Source organism: Acomys russatus, chromosome 29 (genome assembly GCF_903995435.1).
Source record: "Acomys russatus chromosome 29, mAcoRus1.1, whole genome shotgun sequence".
NCBI classification, from domain to species: Eukaryota; Metazoa; Chordata; class Mammalia; order Rodentia; family Muridae; genus Acomys; species Acomys russatus.
Genome location: NC_067165.1, coordinates 7388971 through 7413803, shown reverse-complemented (window position 1 = coordinate 7413803; position 24833 = coordinate 7388971). Strand labels below are relative to the sequence as shown.

The following is a 24833-nucleotide window of genomic DNA, read 5'->3' as shown; positions in this document are numbered from 1 at the left end:
TAATTTTTGTTTGTTTGGTTTGTTTTTTTTGAGACAGGGTTTCTCTGTGTACTCTTGGCTGTCCTAGACCCCCCCCTCTGTAGACCAGGCTGGCCTTGAACTCACAGCAATCCTCCTGCTTCTGCCTCCCGAGTGCTGGGATTACAGGCGTGCGCCGCCGCCACCACCACCTGGCTACACTCTTAATTTTTGAAATACTTGTGTTTGATCAGCTAGCAACGGTTGTAACTAAAAGATGAAAACTAAATTGATGATTGTAAAAGCAGCAGCCCATGAGTAGTGGAGGGCTTTGTGGACACTTTCTTGAAACAGCTTTACAATGGTGATTTGGGTTTCCCAATTACCTGTGTCTTTCATTCACAGTGCTTCATTTTATATAAATAAATAAATATATATACATATATATATGTATATATACATACAGAGACACACATACACACACACACACACACATATATGCATATTTTTTCATTGAGACAGGATCTCTTGTAGCTCAGCACAGCCTTCCATTGCCCATGTAGCTGAGGACAGCATGACCTTCTGATCCTCCTGCCATCACCTCCTAGAGCTAAGATGATAGTCATGTGCCATCATGCTCACTTTATACAGTGCTAGGAACCCTGTGCTTCATGCATGCCAGGCAAGCACCCTGCCAACTGATCTACAGCCCTATAATTATATGTGAGTGATGGTTTGACAGTGTCTAGACAACCATGAAGCTACACACTACACGAAGGCAGGGACTGTGTCTACTTTGCCAAGGACATATTAGACACCAAGTTGCTGAATGAATACTTTATATAATAGATTTAAGTCTTTAAAAAAGAAAGGAACAACATTTATCTCACGGCCCAGTCTTTTGTATATACTAACAAACCATGTGATGTGATTTGATTCTTCAGCGGTGGCAGGTAGTTGGGCTTAGGCTTGGAATGAGAAATCTGAAGTCAGTGGATACTGGGGCATTCGTTGCTGTGTTTCCTTTCCTCTCTTCCAAACCATTGGCAAAGTCAAGCAAACATTTCTCAGCTACCCCATGAAGCCCAAGATCCAGGGGAGGAGCTTTGGAGCAGATCATTGGTTTTTATTTGTGATATTTGTCCAGTGTTTAGTATTACTGGGCCCTTAGTAGGTACTTTTCTTCCCCCTCCCCCCTCCCCCCCTTTTTTCAAGACAGGGTTTCTCTGTGTAGCCTTGACTATCCTGGACTTGCTCTTGTAGACCAGGCTGGCCTCGAACTCAGGTACTTGGAATAGGTGAATTTCTTCTTTGAGCTGATCCAAGACCTAGCCCCGGCTCCGTGGCTCAAGGGCTCGCTGGGTGTTTAGGGGATTTCCTCCCACCACTTGAACCTTAATCTTCTGGCCTGTGAAATAGTAGGTGGGAGAAGAATCTCCTCTAAGCCACTTTCCCTATCTAGTATTTGATGGGTCTGCGTGCCCTAGGTGCACTGGATCCCACTGCTGTTAGTATACATGACAAATACCACAGACCAGTGGAAGCAGCTGGAAGTCACAAATCAGACTTGCAGACACACATGCATTTAAGACAGATTCTACGCACTCCTGGCCTACTTTCACCTCTTTAAAGGTCAATGTGTGTGTGTGTGTGTGTTTTAAACCTTCTTTTATTCAGTTTGTTTAGGACGATGAAATCTGGGACAAGTTGCCACTAACACATTTTATGCGGCTCCTACCTCGGTGGCTAATTGTGCTATTACTGTGATTGATGAACGCTGTGCTACAATCAGCGGGAAGTGGCTGCCTTCCACGCAACAGAAATGAGGTCATGGGGCAGGGCTGTGGGATTTCCATCTGGAAAGCAGGTCCGTTTGTTGCCTCTAGAAGAGCTTGCACAATAATGCTTGACTCTTGACTCTGTTGCTCATGAAGATTCTTGCTCTCCTGAACTTAGAAGAGTCAGCCTTTCCCTGGACATGCGATATTATTCAATATAGGTGCTAAAATGCCCAGGCATTATGAAGACCCTGGTGTGAAACTTTAGTACCAAGGCAGATGGGTGCTATTGTATACTCTTGCTGCCTTATAACGTACAAATTACACGGGACCACAGCCCTGAGAAGGAAATGCGGTGTTCCGTTGTTTTTTTGTTTCCCATTGTCAAAGATGCCATTGTTTGGAGCATGGAGACTGCTCAGATCACCGCCTGGGAGCCAGACAGGTATTCAGGTATTAATCAATTGAGGCAGGTACAGACAAAGTCAGCACTTGGCCTTACGGAACGACGGGCATTTCTTACCTACGTCCATGGGATCTGGTTGCCTCAGATCTCCTGCACACAGGATACCCGTCACCTCAGGTTAGCCCAAGGAGCCGAGCAATTTGTTAACATACCACCGGCAATACTTCTTTTCTCAAGTGGACTTGGACCTGACAACCTTGGCAGGATTCCAAGCGTCGGGATTGCATCCTCGCCTTTAAATGAGGTTGACTAAAGTGCCTCCCTCGCAAAAATGTTAGGAAGACAAATGAGTTAACGCAGGGACATTGTTGGGAACAACGCGCCGCCCTGCAATGTAAGCGCAATGCCCGACAACACCACTGATTAAAAGCAAGGTCCAGCCGGTGGTGGCGGCACACGCCTTTAATCCCAGCACTCGGGAGGCAGAGGAGGTGGATCGCTGTGAATTCGAGGCCAGCCTAGTCTACAAAGTGAGTCTGGGTCAGCCAAGGCTACACAGAGAAACCCTGCTCGAAAAACCAACCAACCAAACAAACACAAGGTCTAGACGTCCTAAACTCCAACCCTACACTGTCTTCCACAGAACATTGAAGAACGCAGCACGTCCAGGGAGCTCACGCTATCTGGCCCTTTCATTCGATCACTGGACCTGATGGCAGCTGGTTGTGCCTCTCTAGTACAATGAGCTGATTTGGAAATACAGAAAACGGAGAGATTTCCCCCTCAAACACTCTAATTGCTGAGGTAACATATTAGCACAGGAGGCTGTGGAAATGGGCTGTGGTTGGGAAGAAAGACCTTCAGGAATTATTGACGACTCCATGTCATTATTTCAGGCAAAATACAGATATGTTCCCGTGTGCATAGCAAGCTAGAACCAAGAGCTAACCAACACTGGCCTCAGATTAATTTTACCACCTCCCCCCACCCCTGGTTTTTGATGAAGGGGTTTTAACGAGCTGTTGCCTATCTCTCTGATTAATGCTAGGCACAGGCACAGAGGACAGAGGTGTAGCACCCAGGGATACAATTTTCCTCATCTCCCCGTCCCCCCTTTCTCCTTAGGTTTACTCTGCTTTGTTTCACCTTTCCCACTTGGGCAGCTCAGGAGAGTCTGACAGGTTAGAAGAAGTGGGCCAGATGGGAAGAAGACCCTCAGCAGAGCAGATTTACAGGGAGGTCTGACCCGGGAAAGAGTAGGTCACGAATCTTGCTCTTAAATCAGGGAGACTCAGAATAGAGATGGAAAGACTGCTGACAGGCAGCAAAACCAGGACAAATGGAGGGCAAGATGAGGGGTTTCCATGAGTCGATTTTCAGTGTGAAGCAAAGCTAGGTTCTGACTGTGAGAGCTCCGGTGCCTGCCCGAAAAAACATGCTTGCCTTAAAAGAAAAATTGGCGGGGGTGGGGGGGGTGGGGGGGGGTGGGGGGGGGGGGGGGGGCGGGGGCGGGAGATGGCTCAGTGGTTAAGAGCACTGTCTGTTCTACCAGAGGTCCTGAGTTCAATTCCCAGCAACCACATGGTAGCTCACAACCACCTATAATGAGATCTGATGCCATCTTCTGGTAGGCAGGTGACCTCCAGATAGAGTGTTCATATATGTAAAATAAATAAATAAAATTTTTTTAAATGTTTTTTTTTTTGGTTTAGACAGGGATCTGCAGGCCAGGCTGGTTTGGAACACTTGATCCTTCTGCCTCAACCTTCCATATGCTAGGATTACAGGCTCGCATCTGATGGAAGGTGTTTTAAGATTTATTTATTTATTATGTATACAGTGTTCTGCCTGCATGTACACTTGATGGCCAGAAGAGGGCACCAGATTTCATTATAGATGGCTGTAAGTCATCATGTGGTTGCTGCCAGTGCCCTTAACCTGTGAGCCATCTCTCCAGCCCCAGAAGGTGTGTTTTAAAATAGAGATATTTGTGGAGTGAATGAAGTCCAGAGTAAATGTCTATAGTTGACACTAGCACAGCCATGTCAAAGACCACAATGCCTGGGCACTACGGAAACAGCAAGGTGGTCCACGAAGGAGCGTGTGCAGAAAGTATCAGCCACAGCTTCCTGTTCCTGGTGACCACAGCCTGAGCCTGCTCCTCTATAGGAAGCGCCCCGTTCCTCTCCGCGCCCCCCCCCCCCCCCGCCCATTAGCCAACCTGCCTCCTCATTTGGCTGAGCATAATAACACGGGGTTCTCAGGCTGCTGGCGGCAGTCTCCATCGGTGCCCACAGCCCACTGTATCCCAGCGTTTTTTTTACCGGTGTCCGTGGGCTCTCCATGCCTCGCCGCTGTAGGCAGGTCAATGCCAAAGCCACGCAGGTCACAGCAGACCTTTCTTTGGCTGTGAGGCCTGACAGCCACTTGTCAGAATCAGAAACTTTGGAACCGACAAGTCAAACTAGGTAAGTTTGGGGATGAGATCGTCAGCTTCAAACTTTTCAGATTCTGGGAGCCCAAAAATAAATGAGAAATTGTATGGCATTTCCGCAGTCAAGAACCAGCTGGAGAAACTGGGTGTGACGTAGACACCTGTATTCCCAGCACTGGGGGTGCCCGAGGCTTGAGGATTAGGTTCAAGACCAGCCTGAATCAAATAGTAAGTTTGAGTCCTGCCCGAGGCTACCTCGTGAGACAAAGAGCCGCTAAAAAAGGTGAGACCTGTGCCTGTCTGTGTTGCTCTTTTTTCTCCTTCTCCTTCTAGTGCTTTCAGATGAGAGGGACCTTTGACATTTTGCAGCCGATAATCCTTTTCTTTTAAGTGTGTTTCTGACTCAGCCTTTGCTCCTTCAGCATCGCCAGCGCCAGAGCTCTCCAGAGATTAGCACTGTCCTGTCACCACAGCAACTGCCCAGGCCCTGTGGGCATCCGTGGTAACAAGCTCAGGGCTTTGCAAACCAAAGCTTGGCTTTATAGTGAGATTAGCCCCGCAGGGAGCGGGATAGGAAACAAGCTGGTTGTACTTTGAGACATTTTCTTTAATAGGATTAGCTGAGCAGGTGGGCCTCACCTTACACACTGGCCACCCTCTGAGGCGTGTGGGGGGGGGGGGGGGGGGGGAGGGGTATCTTGGTAAATGAAGGAAACTTTATTTTAAGGGCAGAAAAGATTCTTTCCAAGTCTCTATATTGAGTATCCTTCATAAAAGGGAGTTTCCTGTCGTGAAAGGAATCTTTATCCACCCTGTAACCTGCACTGTTATTATCTGTCATTGGGCCCCTCTGCAGAGAACCATAGGGGCTGGCAAAGAACTCAGCTTGCTTTGGGTTGGCAGTGAGCTACAAGTAACAGAGAGGAGCAAAGTGTAAGTGGGCACGACACAGGGAGGCAGGAGCCTAGCAGGAGCAGTTCTGTTGCAGCAGTGGAGGGGTATCTGAGAGACGCGTGGTCTTGGAGGCGCCAAGCACGGAGGGGTCTGTGTCCAGCGAGTCAGACATCTTATCACAAATGGCATCCACCAGACGCTCGAAAGCCTGCCTCACACTGATGTTCTCCTTGGCACTGGCTTCAAAGAAGTCAAACCCTAGAGAGAGAAAAGAGATATAAATACAGACCCCTTCCCATCCCTTCCGCTGGAACCATTTTGTACCCCTCCCGCCCCGCCAGCCGAGTTCTCCAGATCAACATAGGCCAAGCTCAGACCTGAAACCACACACACAGGAGTCTGCCCCAAGAGACGGTAGAGGCCAAGGGTTGCACGCACACGTTTTAAAACCAGATAGATCTTGGCTCTACCAGTGACTATTTAATCCTGGGCAAATCATTTATTCTGCTTACAGGTTAACTTTCCTAGTTTGTTAAATAGGAATAATTTTATCTACCGTATAGAATTACTTCAGTGTGAACTGGGCTGAAACGCCTGTGACTTTTATAGCCCGAGGAGGAGCGTGGAGGGTGTCAGGTGTTAGCGGAAAGAGTGAACGCATGTGTACGGAATTAGAGCACTTCACAGGTTCCAAAGCGTTTAGCTAATCCATTATCTCACTCCCTACTCAGGTGGTGCCTGGGGGAAGGAAAGAAGGGAGGGGTGCCAGCCACGTGATGCGCACATCACCTGTGCTGACACTGTGGCTTGGGGAAGTAAACTGGCGTGCCCACAATAAGTAAAAAGCCCCAGTGTGAAAGCCCAGGTTTTGTCCTGCTGGGGATAGAACGCAGGGCCCTACACATAACAGGCAAGTACTCTACCACCAACTCCACTACGTGCCGGGGACCCCTTTGGGGACCTTTTCTTCTTTCTTCACCTCCCTCTTCCTCCATCCTGCCAAACTCTAGTCCAGTCTCTGGAGGAGAGGTACCTCAAGAGTCACAGTGAATAAGTGAAGTTTTATTTGCTTTTCACTTTTGGTAGCATCACACTCTCTCTTTTTGGCATCCTTAGCATCTACCGAGCATCTCTTCTATGCCGTACACCAAGCTAGAAACTTCACAGATATCACCCCGTTTGACCCACACAGCAGCCTGGTGGGTGAATATCAGTATTCCTAATCTAAAATGGGGAAGATGGACATTCCAGGAGATGGCAGAGCTCACACAAGTCACAAAGCTGTTTTGGGGAACCGAGTTTGGTCTCTGGTTTGCCTGGCTCCAAAGCCTGTACACAGCCCTGCCCCTCCCCCCCCCCTTTTCTTTATTCTCCATAACTCAATTCCATCCATTACTGCAACTGTGGGTGTCTCCCACACCACCCCCACCCCCCAGCCCCGCCCCATTTCTTTGTATGAGACCGAGTCTCTGTATATAGCTCAAACTGGCCTGGAACTCACTATGTAGCTCAGGCTAGCCTGGAACTCGTGGTCCTCCTCCTTCTCCTCCTCAGTCTCCCAGGTAACTGCCGTCCCAGGCCTGTGCCACTACACCAAGCTTTCATTTGCTTTCTTTACACAACTGTTTGCTTTTATCTGACTGCCACGGAGTCTGGATCTGGGCAAGCGACCACACTTGTCTGAATCATTTAACCTCTCTGATTCTCAGACTTCCTCGTTTGTCGGGTGGGAATAATAACAGTCTCCCACAGAGAGCGATTGGGAGGATTGAGTGAGACAAAGGGTAAGTTGCTGTACAAAAGCTGTCTGTTACAATGACAGCTGCTTTCTGATGCTCTTTCATCCTTCACTTGGACCGCTCCATCTCTCTCCCCCAGGGTTATCATCTCCCACAAAGAAGAGGGTCTCTTTCCACCTCCCTGATTCCTCTTACAGCCTGCCATCATCCACAGAAGAGCTTGACGCCCCAGGTACAAACAAGGCTCCTTTTCCCTGGCCTCACAGCTTGAAGGCTCTCCCTCCTGCCAGCTCATCTCCAGCTGAAGCCCTCTCCTGCGGCCTATTTCCTGACCCGAGAAGACAAGTTAAAGAAGCACTTGCTAATTGCAGGCTTGTGATGAAGAAGGGGGGAGGCAGCAGCTGGCTCGTTAGCTTCAGGCCTCAGGAACCCAGCAGGTTCAGAGCCCCTTCAAGCATACAGCTCTTCCTTAATGAATATCACAGAAGCAGACTCCTTGGTCCTCTGACTGGCTTGCCTGGGAAGGGGGCTAACAGGTGACGCGGGAACTAGGCTTTCAGCATCAGTGTGGATGAAGATGAAGACCCAGGTCAGGGGCAGGCCACAGATCCTTTCTGAGGAATTAGCACTGGCTGGGGATGTGCCACATTACACAGGTGGGCAGTGGGAAGAGGCCTGGAAGCCAGCCCGAGTTTCAGTATATTTCTATCAGCATGGGCAAGTAGCCTAATTGCTTTCAGCCTCCACGTCTCCAATTGCAGGAGAGGGGGACTATCACCTGCCTCACAAGACATGTGACGCGCCTGTCATGTGGATGGGATGCATAGCAACCCACCTTTCCACCCGTTGGTTCCCCCACTCAGCCCTGCCACCATCTCCCAACTTTGGAGGTCTTTTTCTTTGGGGGTTCAGGGTGGATCAGCACAGCAGATTTTTACTGAGCACTGACATTTTGCCAAATCCTTTGCTGAGTGCTTGGGACCTGGGGAGATCAAACCTAGTTCTGGAGACTCATTAGGAAGAGTGTTGTCAATCAAGGATATCTGCATAGTTCTTAATGGCTCAAAAAAAAAAAAAAAAACGAAATCTTAAACAACCTGCTGAGGGAGGGAGGGAGGGAGGGATGGAGAGACGGATGGAGGGGGGATGGAGAGATGGATGAAGGGGGGATGGAGAGACGGATGGAGGGGGGATGGAGGAGGGATGGAGAGATGGATGGAGGAGGGATGGAGAGACGGATGGAGGGGGGATGGAGAGACGGATGGGGGGATGGAGGAGGGATGGAGAGACGATGGAGGGGGATGGAGAGACGGATGGAGGGGGGATGGAGAGACAGATGGAGGGAGGGATGGAGAGAGGGATGAAGGGAGGATGGAGGGCAAGGCAGGGCTTCTCACTTCTGCTTCATAGGTAGGGAAATAAAAGCTCAAAGGTGAGGGAGAAGCCAGGAATCTATCTCATGCCTCCTGGATTTGCCCTCACTTGGAGCAGTGACAGAACAAGCTGTGGCGTTCTGAGTCAAAAGGGGATGGAGGAGAGGGAAGACATGGCAAGGGAAACCAGGGCAGCTTCCTGAAGTTAGCGGGGAATATGAGCCCTTAATGTCAGAACTGAACAGAATTCATTTCACGTTCCATTCTGCGGAACCCAGAATTCCATTTCCCTCTGCCGGAACACCTGTCCCCACATGTGGTAGAAATCCATTGGACTGGGAGATCCCTGAGGAGGGTCTGGGCCATTCCCTGGAGTGCCAGCCCAAGTGGAGGACTAGGTGCTTGGTGACAGAAGTAGGAAGGAGTGGAGAAGATGTGGTGGGAGAGGTGTGACCCGCAGGGGTCATGACGGCTTGGCTCCGCAAGCATATAACAGCACAGGCAGAACCCGTGCTGTGCATCAGGGACACTGAGGTGAATCACATACAGTCCCCACACTTGGCGAGTGCCTAGTCTAGTGTAGAAGATGGGCATACGGATATAGTGGTGGGTGTTGGGACCATGGGAAGCCAAAGGGTACTGAGGGCACAGAAGAGGCACCTATCCATGTGTGAGGGACAAACTAGACTTCTCTGGGACAGCGATGCCGATGCAGACATCGGCTGGACAAAGACACAGGACTGTGAGTGTACATATGCATGTCTGACACGGCAGGCAGGAAAAACCCGCGTGACCATGGAAAGGGGGCTGAAAACACCTTTCTGTACACTAAAAGGACAGAGACAATTTGTTATCAATCACGGTGGGACACGGAGAATAAGAGATCGGACGACATGGGAGACCCGATGTGCCTCACCAAAGAATGTCTCTACTGTTATTTCAAAAGTACCCAAAGTCTGCAAATGCGAATTCAAGCTACCACCTCACAGGTCTAGTCAGCTCAGAACAATCTCCAGTGGACTTTCAATTACTGTCAGACTCCTGGAAGACTCTTTATTAGCAGGCCCAGGTGGTAACCTTTTCCTCCGGTTCATTAATAAAGTGTTTCAGGCGCAGAGAGTCTGGTGTGGCAAAGAAGATGACAACCAATTAAGTGGACCAGTCACCCCTAGTCCTTCCTTCCTCTAATTGGCTTTCAGAACAATGGAATTTCTTCTGTGCTTAATGGAGTCCAGTTCTCAACTGAACCTGAAACGCCTCCCCATTTCCAAAATGGTGGAGAGCTCCGCCTCTGAAGCCAGCTGCCGGACGTCCACAGACTAAGCCCACAACTGCTTCCGCACTTCACCTTGGATTCTATTTGGAAATAAGCAGCCAGCTAAACTCACTTCTTATGGCGACCCTGCTCCTGACTACTTCTTCACCTCTGCATCTCCATCATGTCTTAGCTCTCAACTTGTACCCTCTTGCTTCTTGATTTTGCCGAAACACTCGTTGTTTTCCTTCCCGGGCTTACTCTCTTTCTCAGGCATTTTGACAGTCACAGAATCAATCTACCCAACACCATGGCTTATTACTTTAGCCCAGGCTAGCCCCGAACTTGCAGTCCCCTTGGCTCAACCTCCCAAGTACTGAGACTGTAAGCATTAGACACCAAAGTTAGGAGCATGTTTTGCTTTTTTTTTTTTCTTTTTTAAATTTTGTGGTATTGAAAATTGAACTTAGGGCCTCACACTAGACACTGTACTGCTGAGCTAACTCCCTGGCCTGTTAATTTTTTTTTTTAACCATCTCTTCCCATTTTATTTCAACTATGCTCTTATATGAAACTTGAACTCTCTTGTCTTGGAAGTATGTCACAGGAGCTAAAAGAGGTCTGAGTAACTTCATATCAGCCTCAGTGCCTTGAAACACATGCCCTGTACTCTTTGACTTTTATCACTGTGTTAACATACCTGACGCCAACTACTTGTGAAGAAAATAATTTACGTTGTTCCTGATTCAGGAGATTCAAAGTTAGCAGAGCACAGTGCAGGCTCTGTGGTGATGGCTGCCCTTCAGCTTTGCCTGCATTATCTCATAACTAGTAACAGGAGGAAGAGCATGCCTTGGACCAGGAAGTAGAGAGCTCAGAAGGGACACAGTTAACACTGGTATATTAACCCTTTCAGTACAGGTATAGTGGTTAACATCTGTAATTCCTAGCACTCGAGAGGTGGATGAAGGAGGATCAGGAATTCAGGGCCAGCCTTGCCTAGATAGCAAGTTTGTGGCCAGCCTGGGCTATCTTAAAAAAAAAAAAAAGTTCTCATAAATGAGCTCAATGGGTATCACCATCTAAGAGTACAACCCAATGGCCCAAGTTCTTCCCAGTTGGCTACCTCATAACCGCTCTGCCATTTCCCCACACTAGCAGCCTGAGGGCAATGCTCTCGGTTAAGGCAAACATTCACACCACATCAAAACCACAGCAACCTGGCAGGGTGTGTATTCTTTTCCGGCTTCTTACTCAGGCTGCTGACATATCAATACTCTCCCATCTGCACCTCTGCTCCTGCTCTCACTCTCTCCGCCCCCCCCCCCACTTGTAACCTTCTCCGTTACTCTTCTGTAGAATTTCTGGCCCCAGTCAGCCTTCCCTATCCTATCTTACCACCCAGAACATACAACGTGCCTCTCCCCCGCAACACCGTGGACCTCAACAGAATTGTTTCAGCTAGATTCCAACCAAGAAAAGGGGGGAATGACTCTGCATTTAGATCAGGAGCAGTTTGGCTATATGGATGGTGAAGGAAGCGAGGAGAAAAACAGCATGGAGGAGACCTAGAACTCACCAGCGAATGAAAATGGTTATGAAATCACTAGAGGCAAAGGAAGCTTTGGCAAAGTCATGGGAGCAGGGATTAGGAGCAGCAGGCCGGATGGTGTAGCTTGCCAAGAGAAAAGATGGGATGCCCAGACTCCTCACTTTTCTCCCTCTTCCATCCTCTGGCCCACAGCTGGCTTAGTCAGAAGCCACACTCTGAGGAAACACATCCTGAAGTCATCAGTCCTCCCTCCCAGAGGGGGACACAGGAAATGATGAAAGTTAAGCTTGTTAAAGATGCTGAAAATGTCTTTTTACGGGTCATAAGCATCTTAAGAGCAGAGAGCTCATTCGCTTCTGTGCTCAGAATCTGTCAAGTGCTCAGGACTCAAGGCAGAGAACCCATGGCCCTCTCTGCCAGGGATTTTCCACACCCATTGCCCACTGGCCTGCAGAGCTTCTGGATCCTCCAATAGTGGCCTTGATCTTGTGACTTGCTTGAGCCAATGAAGATGGATAGGAGCAATGTGATCCAAGTCCCAAGAGACAATTTAAGAAGCTTGTTTTTGTTTAGCCATCTTGGACTGGATCCCGGAAGATGTGTTCAGACATGACATTGGTGTCTTTGCTAAGGATCATACTGAACTAGCACGGCTCGGGGGCAGTCTTTAGGAGTCAGCACTATGGCTGAAGAGGTCAACACTAACATCAAGACCCCGCTTCCCAAACCAGAGCCAGCCCAGGAACCGCTGGCAGAACTCTCTGGACTTCCATCTCTGTGAGAAGGCAATGAAACTATAGAGGACGACAGCTCCACGTGTGAGTGGCGCTGGCGTGTGTAACAGTCCCTCTGCCTGGGATGACCAAAGAGCTGAAGTCACATTTCCTGGGAAGATCTGACCTGGCTCCACCCACCTCTCCCTCTGCCCTTCTCCCCAGATAGTAAAAGGGTACCTATGCCTATGGTGGGACCCTGAATCATAGTGCACCCACTAATAAAAATTCACAGCCAGGCGTGGTGCCTCCAGCACGCGGGAGGCAGAGACTGGTGGACTGCTGTGAGTTCGAGGCCAGCCTGGTCTACAAAGTGAGTCTAGGACAGCCAAGGCTACATAGAGAAACCCTGTCTTGAAAAACAAACAAACAAACAAAACAACAAAAAAATTCACTGGGATAGTTAAAAAAAAAATTTTTTTTTTTGAGTCCAAAGGCTGTTTGAGTACAGAACCTGCTGCCATTACTTTATGACTTAGGAAGGTTTTTATTGTCTTGGGCAGGGGATGGAATTCAGGTTCTAAATGTGCTTGTCCAGCATGCATGAACTCCTGGGCTCTGCCCCAGCATTGACTAAATCCAGGCAGAGCGGTGCATATCTGTGGTCCTAGCACTTGGGGAGTAGAGGCAGGATCCTGGGCTCCATAGCAAGTTCAGGACTTTCTTGGATTTATGGGACCCTATCTTAAAACAAAAACAAATGAAACTCTCCCTTTGTAGGCATGTTTCTCTCTTATCTGCCTCTTCCAATTCTAACAAGCATCATCCTAAACCAGAAACAGAAAGGGACTGAGAAGCCCTTTTCTGAGGAGTACACAGAGACAAACATCCACTCCATACTTTCTGGGTGGAGGAAAAGTTCTCTGTACTCCCAAAGATCCACCTTCCACAGTGTCTCTTAACCTCACCCGGGTCCTAGGGACTCGGAGAGCACAGAGGCTATACACAGCTTCAAGTACTAGCTGCTGGCCACGTCAATATCCTTGCCTGAGTGAGCTAAGACAAGAGAAAGGCAGTCCTATAAGGTGGAGAGCAGTGCTGCCAGCGGCCAGCAGACCGCTGAATCGCGTGACTGGGAAGTCCACTAGACCCAGGATGCCACTGCACTCTAGATTTCTCTGATTGACATATCCTGTAGCCTCCTTTTATAACCAGATGCTGTGTGGGGAATCAGATAGACCAGAGAAGCTCCAGATTCATAGCTCCCCAACTCCCACCAAAAGACACTTCTACCCCTTGGGTGCATATGCTCTTACCAAAGCTTGGCGTTTAGCCCTTAAAGTACATGAGTTCCCCAAGAGAGAGAGACTCTAGCTGGAGCAGAGGGCCTGGCTCTCCGTGAGCCATCTTGTCTGTATATCCTGGCCAGGATATACAGAAATGACAAGCACTCTACAGTGAGCCCCATGGAACTGCTCGGTCTCCAGGGACAGTGAAGCAGTGACCTGCTTGACAAGGGTCAAGACTTCTCTATCCAGATGTGTTCTCCTCCAAAGGAAACTATTTGGACAACTAGCATATGATGCCTGTCCCGTTCTGAGCCTTTGTGACATTTCTCTTTGTGGATAGCTATAGAGAGCCAGGGTTTAAGATCCCAGGAAATTCACCAGGCTTAGTTTTTGGGTAACTTAGAAAAAATTAATTTGATTTAAGAAGCTCACAGGGCCTCAGCTCGAGACAAAGAACTACAGGTAACTAAGGAAAGTGAGAGCCGGAGAAAATCGCCTTCCTCAAGGAAGAGTGCTCCAACTGGTTATTAATATCAAGTAGCCATCTGTAAAACATGCATCCACAAGCAACATTGCGTGGACTCGGCAGGAGAAGCAAAGGGAAGGGCAAGATGTAATTATATTTTAATTTCAAAAACTTATTCTAAAATTTCTATTTTTTAAAATAAAACTAGTTTGATTGAGGACTTTTATTACTAATAGTAAGATTATTAATCAGAATAATCACAAACAATAGCTCTCTTGGGGTATAATTTACATACTGTATAATTTGCCCACTTATATGATTTGTATAATTATTTGTTTAGCATCTCTGTTTAGCCCAGGAGTTCCCTGACAGTGGAAATTACATATGCTCCCATTAATTATATCCTTAGGGCCAAGGTGGAACATGGCTCAGAGTATATGCTCTCTGTATATTATTATTTTTAAAAATATTTATGTACTGTACATGTGCATGTGCATGCTTGTCCGTGTGTGTGTGTGCATGTGTGTGTGCTTGCGTGTGTGTGTGCTTGCATGTGTGTATGTGCGCATCTGTGCACGTGTGTGCGTGTGTGTGTGTGTGTGTGTGTGTGTGTGTGTGTGTGTGTGTGTGTGTTGAACTCCAGCTTTCAGGGTTGATGGCAGGAGCTTTTACCTGGTATGCCATCTCCCTGGCTCCCAATACATATTTTTCAATGGATAGATGGAATATGTAGATATTTACCCTGAGCGAGATCCTTGGGAGGAAGCACACACATTTCCTGTTCTCAAGGACCAGGAAGAGAGGTTAGTCTGTAAGCAGACAGGCTTACATGGGCTACCTTGGTCTGTCTAATTCACTACGGCTCTCTTCAGTGCATGCTTACTCTCACTGCCATCTGTGTTCTCCTAAGGGGTCGCAGGTTGGAAGCATGAAGAGATGGCCTGAGGGAGGCCGAGTGTGGGCCTCACCATGTGCTTATTGTTCTGGGAGCAAAGTGGAAACGCTTTCCACATGGAGACCCTCTCTGATAAAGGAACATGAGACCCCCACATGAGCTAGCCCTCCTGCTGAGCACTTCGGGCTTTCTCATCTCTAGCCAAAGTCATCTTGATTAACAGGGATGGAGAAGAAATACAAGTAGAACCCATGCCCATCTTTGCTGGGAAAGGTCAGTTTTTATTACACACACACATGCAGGCACACACACGCACACGCACACACACACACACACATGTGCGCATGCACACACAGAGGCATGCATGTGTGACACAAATACAACACACAGTTCACACTAGCCTATCATAGAGTTTACCCAGCTATAAACCTCAGTGTCTGCGCTCTAGAATGTCAGAGTCTAACTTTAAACTCTCTACTTCTCAACAACAATTAGAGTGACAAATTTGTAGGAAAATCTAGTCTCTAGAGGAACACTAAACATTCGGCAGACATGGAAGGAACTATTCCTCCAGGGGGGTCATTTTTTTTTTTTTTAGGATTTAATTTATTTTATGTATATGACTGCTCTATCTGCATGTACATCTGCATGCCAGAAGAGGGTGTTAGAGGGTATAGATGGTTGTGAGGCATCTTGTGGGTGCTGGGAATTGAACTCAGGACCTCTGGAAGAGCAGACAATGCTCTTAACCACTGAGCTATATGATGTCCAGTCCCGCTTCATGGCAATCTTACATCAAACCCAGTGTGTGTGTGTGTGTGTGTGTGTGTGTGTGTGTGTGTGTATGGTGGGTTCTGCTATGGGGCACCAAGACAGGCCTGGGCATCTGGGCCTCAGTGGAACACAGGGACGAAATGCTTCCAAGTTGGGAAGAGAGCAAGCAGCACTGAGCTACAAACCAGCTGCATGGCTTTGCCTTTTCATATATGTTGGCTTTTGCTGCGCATTGTGTTTTGGTGAGAGGCATCCATTTACATAAGGGGGAAAAATGGCAAGAAAAGGTTTATTATGCTCAGCACGGCGGTTTCTGGATGAACGCGTCCCGCACAGAGTCTGCTCTACAGCTGCGAGCGTCCCTGGAACAATGGGCGTGGTTTTTATAGTGAGGACACCCTGAACCACATAACAGATTGTGTTTCACTCTTTGTAGTGGTTGCTAGGAAGCCCAAAGGCAATATTTTGGTCTACCTCTTGCTGGTTCCGGGGCCACAGAACTTGTGCCATCCATACCTACCTGACTCTGGTTTTCTCTTATCTTCCTCTTACCCTTGCTAAAACTTTCTCTTTTTTTTTTCTTTTTTCTTTCTTTCTTTCTTTTTTTTTTGTTTTTTGTTTTTTTGTTTTTGTTTTTTCGAGACAGGGTTTCTCTGTGTATCCTTGGCTGTCCTAGACTCGCTTTGTAGACCAAGCTGGCCTCGAACTCACAGTGATCCTCCTGGCTCTGCCTCCCAACTGCTGGGATTAAAGGTATGCTCCGCCACCGCCCAGCTATTACATTTATTTTTAGTAAACTATCTCAGCTCCTTTCTGGATGGATCCAGTTTTAAAACAGTGTTCACATATTTAAATTTTATTCATATATTCACTATAGGAGAAAACACAAATGAATCTAGAATCTTGAATCACAGAGTCCATATGTACATGACTTAAATATAGAACAATAAACACAGGCACATAGGAACATTATTTATCATCACAATCTACCTTAACATCATAAATAAAAGCCCAATCTTGTTCCCTATTTATTCTCTTCCACGCAGTCGCACACACGCACGCACACACACACACACACACACACACACACACACACACGCTGACATGTACACACAGAAACACAAGTATATACACATGCACATACAGGCATATATACGTGTTGTATACATACCAAGCTGCTCTGCAAGGAGCCGGCCCTTCTCAGCTGGGACCACCCTCTCTTCCTCCATGTCACACTTGTTTCCCACCAGAATGACCTGTGCATTGTCCCAGGAGTAGGTCTTAATCTGAGTAGCCCTAAGGAGAGACAGAAATAGAATAAGAATTCCTTACCTTTCCAAGTCGCATGCTGGTGGGTGTTTGGAATGCTGCTGTCTGGCAGGCACAGCACGGCTAACCCACCCTGAAACAAGAGCCCCTTTGACTAGCTACACCTCACTCTCAGAAGAAGACTAGACCTGCTAGCATTCATCCCCTGTACAGGTCTTAAACTTAGCTGTTTATGACTCGTTTCACCCAAGAAACTTTTAAGTGATCTCAGGTTACAGGCATTTAAAACAGATAGGCACATCAGTCATTTTGGCGTATATAGGATGTATAATTTTTTAAATAAATGATTTATTTATTTATTTTTATTTTTATGTGCATTGGTGTTTTGCCTGCATATATGTCTGTGTGAGGGTGTCAGATCTTAGAGTTATAGACAGTTGTGAGCTGCCATGTGGTGCTGGGAATCAAACCTGGGTCCTTTGGACGAGCAGTCAGTGCTCCTAACCACTGAGCCATCCATCTCTCCAGCCCCCTAGATGTATAATTTTACCATTAATTAATGACTAAAGGAAAGTGCACACCGGGATGGATTTGTTTGCTTATTTTTACATAAACGATTAAATCTTGGCTGAATATTTGATACTGAGTGACAGTGTTTTTAACATTTTTTTAAAAAACTGAGCAGTGTGTGGTGGCTCATGGCGTGAGCCCAGCACTCAGGAGACAGAGGCAGGCAGATCTCGGTGAGCTAGAGGCCAGCCTGCTCTACAGAGTGAGTTCCAGGACAGCCAGGGCTACATTGAGAGACCTTGCCTCAAAACAAACAAACAAAAAACCCAAAGCTGAAAAATAAAAAAACAAACAAACAAAAAATTTAAAATGGAAGCTGGGGCTAGAGCAGGGGCTCATCGGCTAGGTTTGGTCCTCAGGGCCTACAAGGTGGCTCACAAGCCTTCATAATCCCAGTTCCAGGTGATCTGCTGCCCTCTTCTGGCCTCCCCAGGAGCTGCATACATGTGGAGCATAAACATGCATGCAGGCAAAACACTCGAGCACATCAAATGAAAATATATAAATATTTTTAAAGAGTGATTAAAAAGATGGGATAGTGGTTCAGTATGTTGACCTAGCTGGCTTGGAACTTACTTTGCAGCCCAAACTAGCCTCAGACTTCTGGAAATGCCCCTACATTCACTACATGCCCAGAGCACTCTGTGTGTGTGTGTGTGTGTGTGTGTGTGTGTGTGTGTGTGTGTTGTATGTTTAGACTGAGGCTGTACTGAATGAAACTGTGTGATACACTCTAGGAAACATCTTGGACTCACAATATGTCTGGCTTTGAATTAAGCTTTGGTTACTGTGTGTTCAGACGTCTTTTTTCTGTTTTCAGTTTTTTCAAGATCCCTATGTTCAGTTATGTGCGTCCATATAGAGAAAGCACTGGTTTCTCTTGGAGAGGACCCAAATTTGGTTCTCATGGCCTGTGAGGTGGCTCGCAACCATTCATAATTCCAGTTCATAATTGTAAGTCTCTTTTAAGAGGATTTACCCTTGGAAGAGTAGAGACAAGGTCATCAGATCTGACCTGAGATTATAGTCACTCCTTCCTCCTGCTCCTTAGCACACTCATGCCCCCTCTCTCTCCTCTCTCTGCTCTGTCTCTGTTTCTCTCTGTGTCTCTGTCTCTGTCTCTCTGTCTCTCTGTCACACACACTTACCTACCAGCTGTATATGCCCTTACTAAGTGCTAAGGCTTGTTTTTTTTTAATGACTTGACTTTGAGATACAGTCTCACTGTAGCCCAGGCTAGCTTGGAACTCAGTATGTAGCACAGGTTGGCCTCAAACTCAGTGATCGTCCTGTTTCAGCTTTCCCACTGCTAGAATTTCAAACATGAGCTCTCAGCTCAATGATGAGATGTTTGTTTGTTGAGACAGGGTCTCTCTGTGTAAATCAGTCTGGCCCCTAACTCATAGATTCTGCTGCTTTAACCTCTCAAATGCTGGGGTTTGGGGTGTGGGCTACCACTGTCCAGCTCAATCATGAGACCTTTAAAAATATTTTTCAAATATTTGTTCTTTGCATTTTTTAAAGTGGACAGGTATGATTTCTATAATTAGAAACGTTTTAGAAGAATAAAATAGGACTCTACACTGTAGACACTGGGGTGGGGGGGATGAGCCTAAATTCTCTCTCCAACTCTCCCAATAGGTAAGATGATCCCCTTTTGGTCCCCTGTACCTCCACCATGGTATCGCTTCTACTTGGCTAAATTCTTTCCCTTGGGGGGCAGGGACAGGCCTCTTCATCTTTGGGATGCCAGTGTCCAGTGGTGAACATAGAGGAGGGCGGCAGTGAATGTCTGATGAATGACTGGTCTGCGAATGGCGAATCCTGAGACACAGCTTGAGGCTGGCCCTACCTGACATCAGCACTCATTCCAGCTGAATCTAGCTCCAGCTTGGACCTGGTTCTGATTCTGTTCCTCAGATCAACCTCACCACTGGCTTCATCAGGTAAAAAGCCGATCGTCCCCTTTAAGGGACAGAATTCACTCAGCCAGCAATTGCTGCGGGCCCACGAAAGAGCCAGGCTCCACTCTGGGGACTAGGGCTTGTGTGCCTCGCTGCTTGGAAGGCAAGCTCAAAGGTACCTGGGAGAGGTAGACACTTAGTGTTGAGACTCAAGCCGAGCCCTGATCTGTCTTCTGCTGGTCCTTTCATCTTCCCCCCACTCCTTTCATCCCAGCCTCTCTCAGCTCCCAGATTAGCAACGAGCTCAGGTTATTCTTAGAAAACCATGCAGGTGTTGAAATTACTGTGTTCCTGAGGCAGAATGAGCAGAGACTGATGGTGAGGAGGAGAAGAGTCATGGCCGACAGGAAGGAAGCCGTGTGGTGACAAAGAAAGAGCCGGTTGCTCCACGGGAGGTGTGGTGAGACACGGAGAAGGTGGGCAAAGGTGGGCAGAAGGGAGGTTATAACTGGAACACAGTGGGAGGAAGGGCCGAGAGGGAAGCCAGTAACGCAGAGGTGCATAGTGGTCCCCTATCTCAAAACCACTAAAACAAGCCAAAGATACAGGACCCGGTGGGAAGGAATTTGGTCATGAAGGGTGCTGCCTTATGAAGGGTTGGGTCTTCAGCCCTGAGGGGCCCAAAATAGTTCTTGGGGGAATTATAAAAGAATAAGCCTGCCCCCACCTCCTTCTGCTTGCTGTATTCCCCTTTGATCTTTCTTCTTGCTTATACTCTCAGGATGATGCCATCTGCCATGTTAATGAGACAGCCAGGCGGCCCTTGCCCAGCCTGTTAGTTAGACTGCAAAACTGTGAGCTAAGCAATTGTGTTTGCTTTATAAAGTTCCCCACCCCCGAGTATTTTGCTAGAGTAACAGAAAAAGAAAAAAAAAAAAAAAAAAAAAAAAAAAAAAAAAAAAAAAGACTAATAGAGTAGTTATGAGCAAAAAAGAGGCAAGATTGGTGCTGGTCAACACTCGCTGGCTACCTGGCTCACTCAAGCTCCTCTGTTGTCAAAGAACAGGCACCCCGTCTTCTCCTGTTCTCTACTGACTAGGGACACTGCGCGTCAGCACCTCCTCTTCATATGTCTCTCCTTTCCCTGTGATTGATGCCCCAAGAAGAAAGATATCTGTGGCTCAGAGGTTGTGTCTCGTCAGCACCTCCTCTTCATATGTCTCTCCTTTCCCTGTGATTGATGCCCCAAGAAGAAAGATATCTGTGGCTCAGAGGTTGTGTCTTTGGAACTTCTTATCCACTTGCCCCTCAGGCTAACTCCTGTTTACTTCTCAGAACTTAGCATACATGTCCTCAGACCCTGACTCCAGCAGCTGGAGAGAAGTCCCCTTCCGGCTCCCACATCCTGAATGCCTCTCTTCATCAATACAGTGCTGTCGCTGGCTAGTTTTCATCAACTTGACACAAACTAGAATTATCATCAGGGAAGAGGGAGCCTCAGCTGAGGAACCGCCTCCATCGGATTGGATTGTAAGCAAGTCTAGGGGAGGTATTCCCTTGGTTAATGATGGATGTGGGAGGGGGGAGGGCCCAGCCCATTGTGGGCGGTGCTACCCCCGGGGCGGGGAGGGGGGCGGGGAGCAGGCTGAGCGAGCCTTGGGGAGCTAGCCAGTAAGCAGCGGTCCTCTGTGGTCTCTGCAGCCTGTCCTACATCCGGGTTCCTGCCTCAGGTTTCCCTCAGTGATAGCTGTGACCTGGGAGCTGGAAGATGAAATAAGCCCTCACCTCCCCAAGTTACTTTTGGTTCCTTGCAGCAACAAAGAGCAAAGTAGGACAACACCTATCACCTGCCATTTTCGTGGTCTGCCTCCTGGTTTGATTTCTCCTATCCTGTGAGAACAACTTAAAAATCAGGAGTCACAACTGGTTTACCTGGGTTTCCTTAACATACAGCACAGGCTTAGCACATGCTAGGTTTTCATGAACAGTTTGGCGAAGGAGTTAATGAATGAAGTTGGTATGTACCAGTCCTGGACAGCATTGAAGGACTCCTCATTGGTGATGTCATACATCAGAATGAAGCCCATGGCCCCACGGTAGTAGGCTGTGGTGATGGTCCGGTACCGTTCTTGCCCAGCTGTGTCCTGGATGAGAAAAGGAAAGAATCAGACTCCCAGTAAGTCTATTGGTGTCCTGAAAAGTCCCCAAGGCAATTAGCTGACAATCCAAGGCACATTTAAGGAACATTCGTTGTGGTCTTAACTAGAAGAACATATTACCTCACAGATATTACTAAGAAAATAATTATCATCTCAATGGAAAAAGATGGGCAAGAGGCAGAAAAATAACATGAGTGGATAATAATTATGCTTTTTTAAAACCCGTATAGTCTCACTTTAATTAGCAATATAGTGACTGTACATAACAGACTTCAATGTGGCATTTTCATATATACATGTATTTTTATTATATGCATCCCCGTTATCTTTCCTGTCCCCTTTGCCTGTTCTTGCCACTTTCTTCTCTCCTCCCACCTAGTCCCATACACCACCCACCCACCCCACCCACCATATATATATATATATATGTGTGTGTGTGTATATGTGTGTGTATGTATGTATGTATGTATGGGCTCTTATATTGGTTACTATGTCACTAAAGCAATTGTCTCTCCTCCCCTCAGCAGCCATCAAGTCCCTGTGTGTGGACACTCAGGGAGGAGTGGGGCCTCATGCCCTACACACACACACACACACACACACTTAGATACCATTGTCTGTCCATAGGTCCCAGTCAAGGGAAGCTCAAGAGCTCTTTTTTCTCTTTCGACAGGATGCTGACCGACTATTCTTGTACAAGTCTTACATTGCTCATCTCAGCTCATGTGAGATCAAAATTGCAACAGCAGGGCTGATGAGATGGCTCAGTGAGTCGGGGCATCCATCATTGAGGCTGATGACCCAAGTTCAGTTATCTGGACCCACACGGTATGAGGAAATAATTGACTCACACAAGTTGTTCCCAGACCTCCACACATGAATAAGAGAGAGAGAACACACTCATGCTTACCCATGAATTAATTAAAAACAAAAGTGCGACAGCAATGTCATATTCCAAAGATTACATTCTGCCCCAGTTTACTCGTCCCTCAAAATATAAGTCCCATTCAGCAGTTCCTTATTCTCAGTACTTTTGCCAGTTATGAGTCTTTGCAGTTACCACTACTCACCCAGCAAAAAGCTGGGTGGCAGCTGCGCATTCCTTTCATCCCAGAACTCGGGAGGCAGAGGCAGGCGGATCGCTGTGAGTTCGAGACCAGCCTGGTCTACAAAGCGAGTCCCGGACAGCCAGGGCTACACAGAAAAACCCTGTCTTGAAAAACAACAACACCAACCACAACAAATGTGGACTCCCTCCTATGAAGTGAGCCTCAAATCTGATCAAAGAGCAGTTGGTGACTCCTGTTACCGACTTGCCGCTATTGTACCAGAGAACATTTCTTTCCTAGCTGGTTGGTTGGTGATGCAGGTCACAGTTCCACACCTGAAGAAGAGTTTCGATGGTGATTCTTGCCTAGCAGTCTGGCACTTATGAGAGCTAGGTGTCAGGAAAGAAACTTCCCTCTCAGTTCTAGCTTGATTTTTAACTCTCGACACCAAAGTGTAAAGAGAGCAATAGGGTCTAGTTCTGGTGAAAAAACAATGCCTGTGGCAAATACTTGCATTGTTTTGGGGACCCTAAGACTTCTTCCTGACCAATTACTCATAGGGAAGGGATACTCTGGCCCTGCTACAGGATTTTCATGTGATAAACTTGTAGTTTCTGGGACCAGTTTTATTCATGTTATATAAGTAAGTATATAGCATACTTATATTTCAAGTCTTTAAAATTTTAAATTTAATTTTTATAGGCTTTTAAATTTTGTTTTGTTTTATGTGTATGGTTGTTTTGCCTGCATGTATATCTATGCACCATGTGCATGTTGGTGCCTATAGAGGTCAGGAAAGAGTGCCTGAGGCCGGAGGAGAGTGCTAGATCCTCTGGGGCCATCGCTACAGACAGGTGTGAGCTGACATGTGGGTGCTGAGACTCAAACCCAGGTCCTCTGGAAGAGCAACCAGAGCTCTGAACTGCTGAGCCGTCTCTCTAGCCCCTGGATTCGCTATTTATTAGCTTATGTGTTATCAGTTGTCCTTCTGGGATTCTCACCTGTCCTTAGTTTAGGTTGGTCCTCTCCTCTTCCCTATCTCTCTGTCCCCACTTCGCTCTGGCCACTGGTCTCCACTTCTGCTAATGTTTCACATGTGTCCTACCCTCTCTCCTTCTCATGAGCCTCTTCTAGTTTCCAGGCCTTCTGCGCATCCCCACTTAAATTCACATCATAACACTAGCAGGTAGTATACACATACGGGAAAATATGTGTCAATTTCTTTCTGGCCTTGGGATACCTCTCTCAGTATGATATTTTCCAGTTTTATTCATTTACTACAGATTTTATAATTTTACTCTTCTTTGTGGCCAAGCAAAATTTCTTTCTTCTTATTTTCTCTTTTTTCTTTTTTTCTTTTCTTTTTTTTAAGATTTATTTATTGGGCTGGGCGTGGTGACACATGCCTTTAATCCCAGCACTTGGGAGGCAGATGCAGGCAGACTGCTGTGAGTTCAAGGCCAACCTGGTCTACAAAGGGAGTCCAGGACAGCCAAGGCTACACAGAGAAACCCTGTCTCGAAAAACAAAAAAACAAACAAACAAAAAAAGACAGGCTATTAAGGCTTTCAGTTAGCAGCCCATGTGACTGAAGGTGACCTTGAACTTCCGGACTGTGCTGCCTGTCCCTCCCAATTGCATGAAGTACAGGTCTGTGCCACCATGACTCCACACAGCCTTTTCTTTTCCAACAGTGGCTTCCAGTCTTGACCCGGTTTCCAAATCCATACCCAGCTCATCTTACACTCCTAGGTAGCCTGGAAACTGGTTGCATCCAATGTGTCATCCAGAGGAGACAGGAATTAGAGATGGGGTGACAACAGGAGTTCACTCATGCCCCTCCCTGGGGGCATTGATTGGGGATTTCTGATACGTGGTCTCAGTTTGAGAATTTGGTAAAGGAAAGGCATGCCTGGGCTCGATGACGTCATTTTCAAAAAACTAATTGTTTTATTTTATTTTATTTTATTTTAGGCTGAAAAGCAAGATTAGTAGCAGCAATAGTCTGAGAGAGATGCTCAATGTTTCAGATCTTGGGTCTTCAGCCTGAGGGGATCTTCCCTCAGGGACACTCAGACCACCCTCCCCAACTAAGACCACAGTTAGCTTGACTAGCCTAGCTCCATGACAGGGTTCTTGATTTCACTCTACCCTACAAGGCTGAGTTTCTCTCTTTGTTTGTTTCTTTCTTTAAAAATTTCTTTATTTATTATGTATACAGTATTCTACCTGTGTGCCACCTGCCTGGCAGAAGAGGGCACCAGATCTCATTACAGATGGTTGTGAGCCACTATGTGGTGGCCAAGAATTGAACTCAGGACCTCTGGAAGAGCAGTCGGTGCTCTTAACCTCCAAG

The 24833-nt window shown here is 47.1% G+C and overlaps 1 protein-coding gene across 2 annotated transcripts in view; it reads right to left on the bottom strand.

Annotated features, from left to right (window-relative positions):
• Window positions 1-5335: 5335 nt before the first annotated feature.
• Window positions 5336-24833, bottom strand: part of Rab3b (RAB3B, member RAS oncogene family) — a 68438-nt gene continuing 48940 nt past the window's right edge. For both annotated transcript variants that reach the window (XM_051170964.1, XM_051170965.1), the window contains exons 3-5: window positions 21295-21413; window positions 16698-16822; window positions 5336-5728 (exon numbers count right to left, since the gene is read on the bottom strand). In XM_051170964.1, coding sequence (XP_051026921.1) covers window positions 5541-5728; window positions 16698-16822; window positions 21295-21413 — 432 coding nt within the window. In that variant the 3' untranslated portion in view covers window positions 5336-5540. The remainder of the gene's footprint in view (window positions 5729-16697; window positions 16823-21294; window positions 21414-24833) is intronic.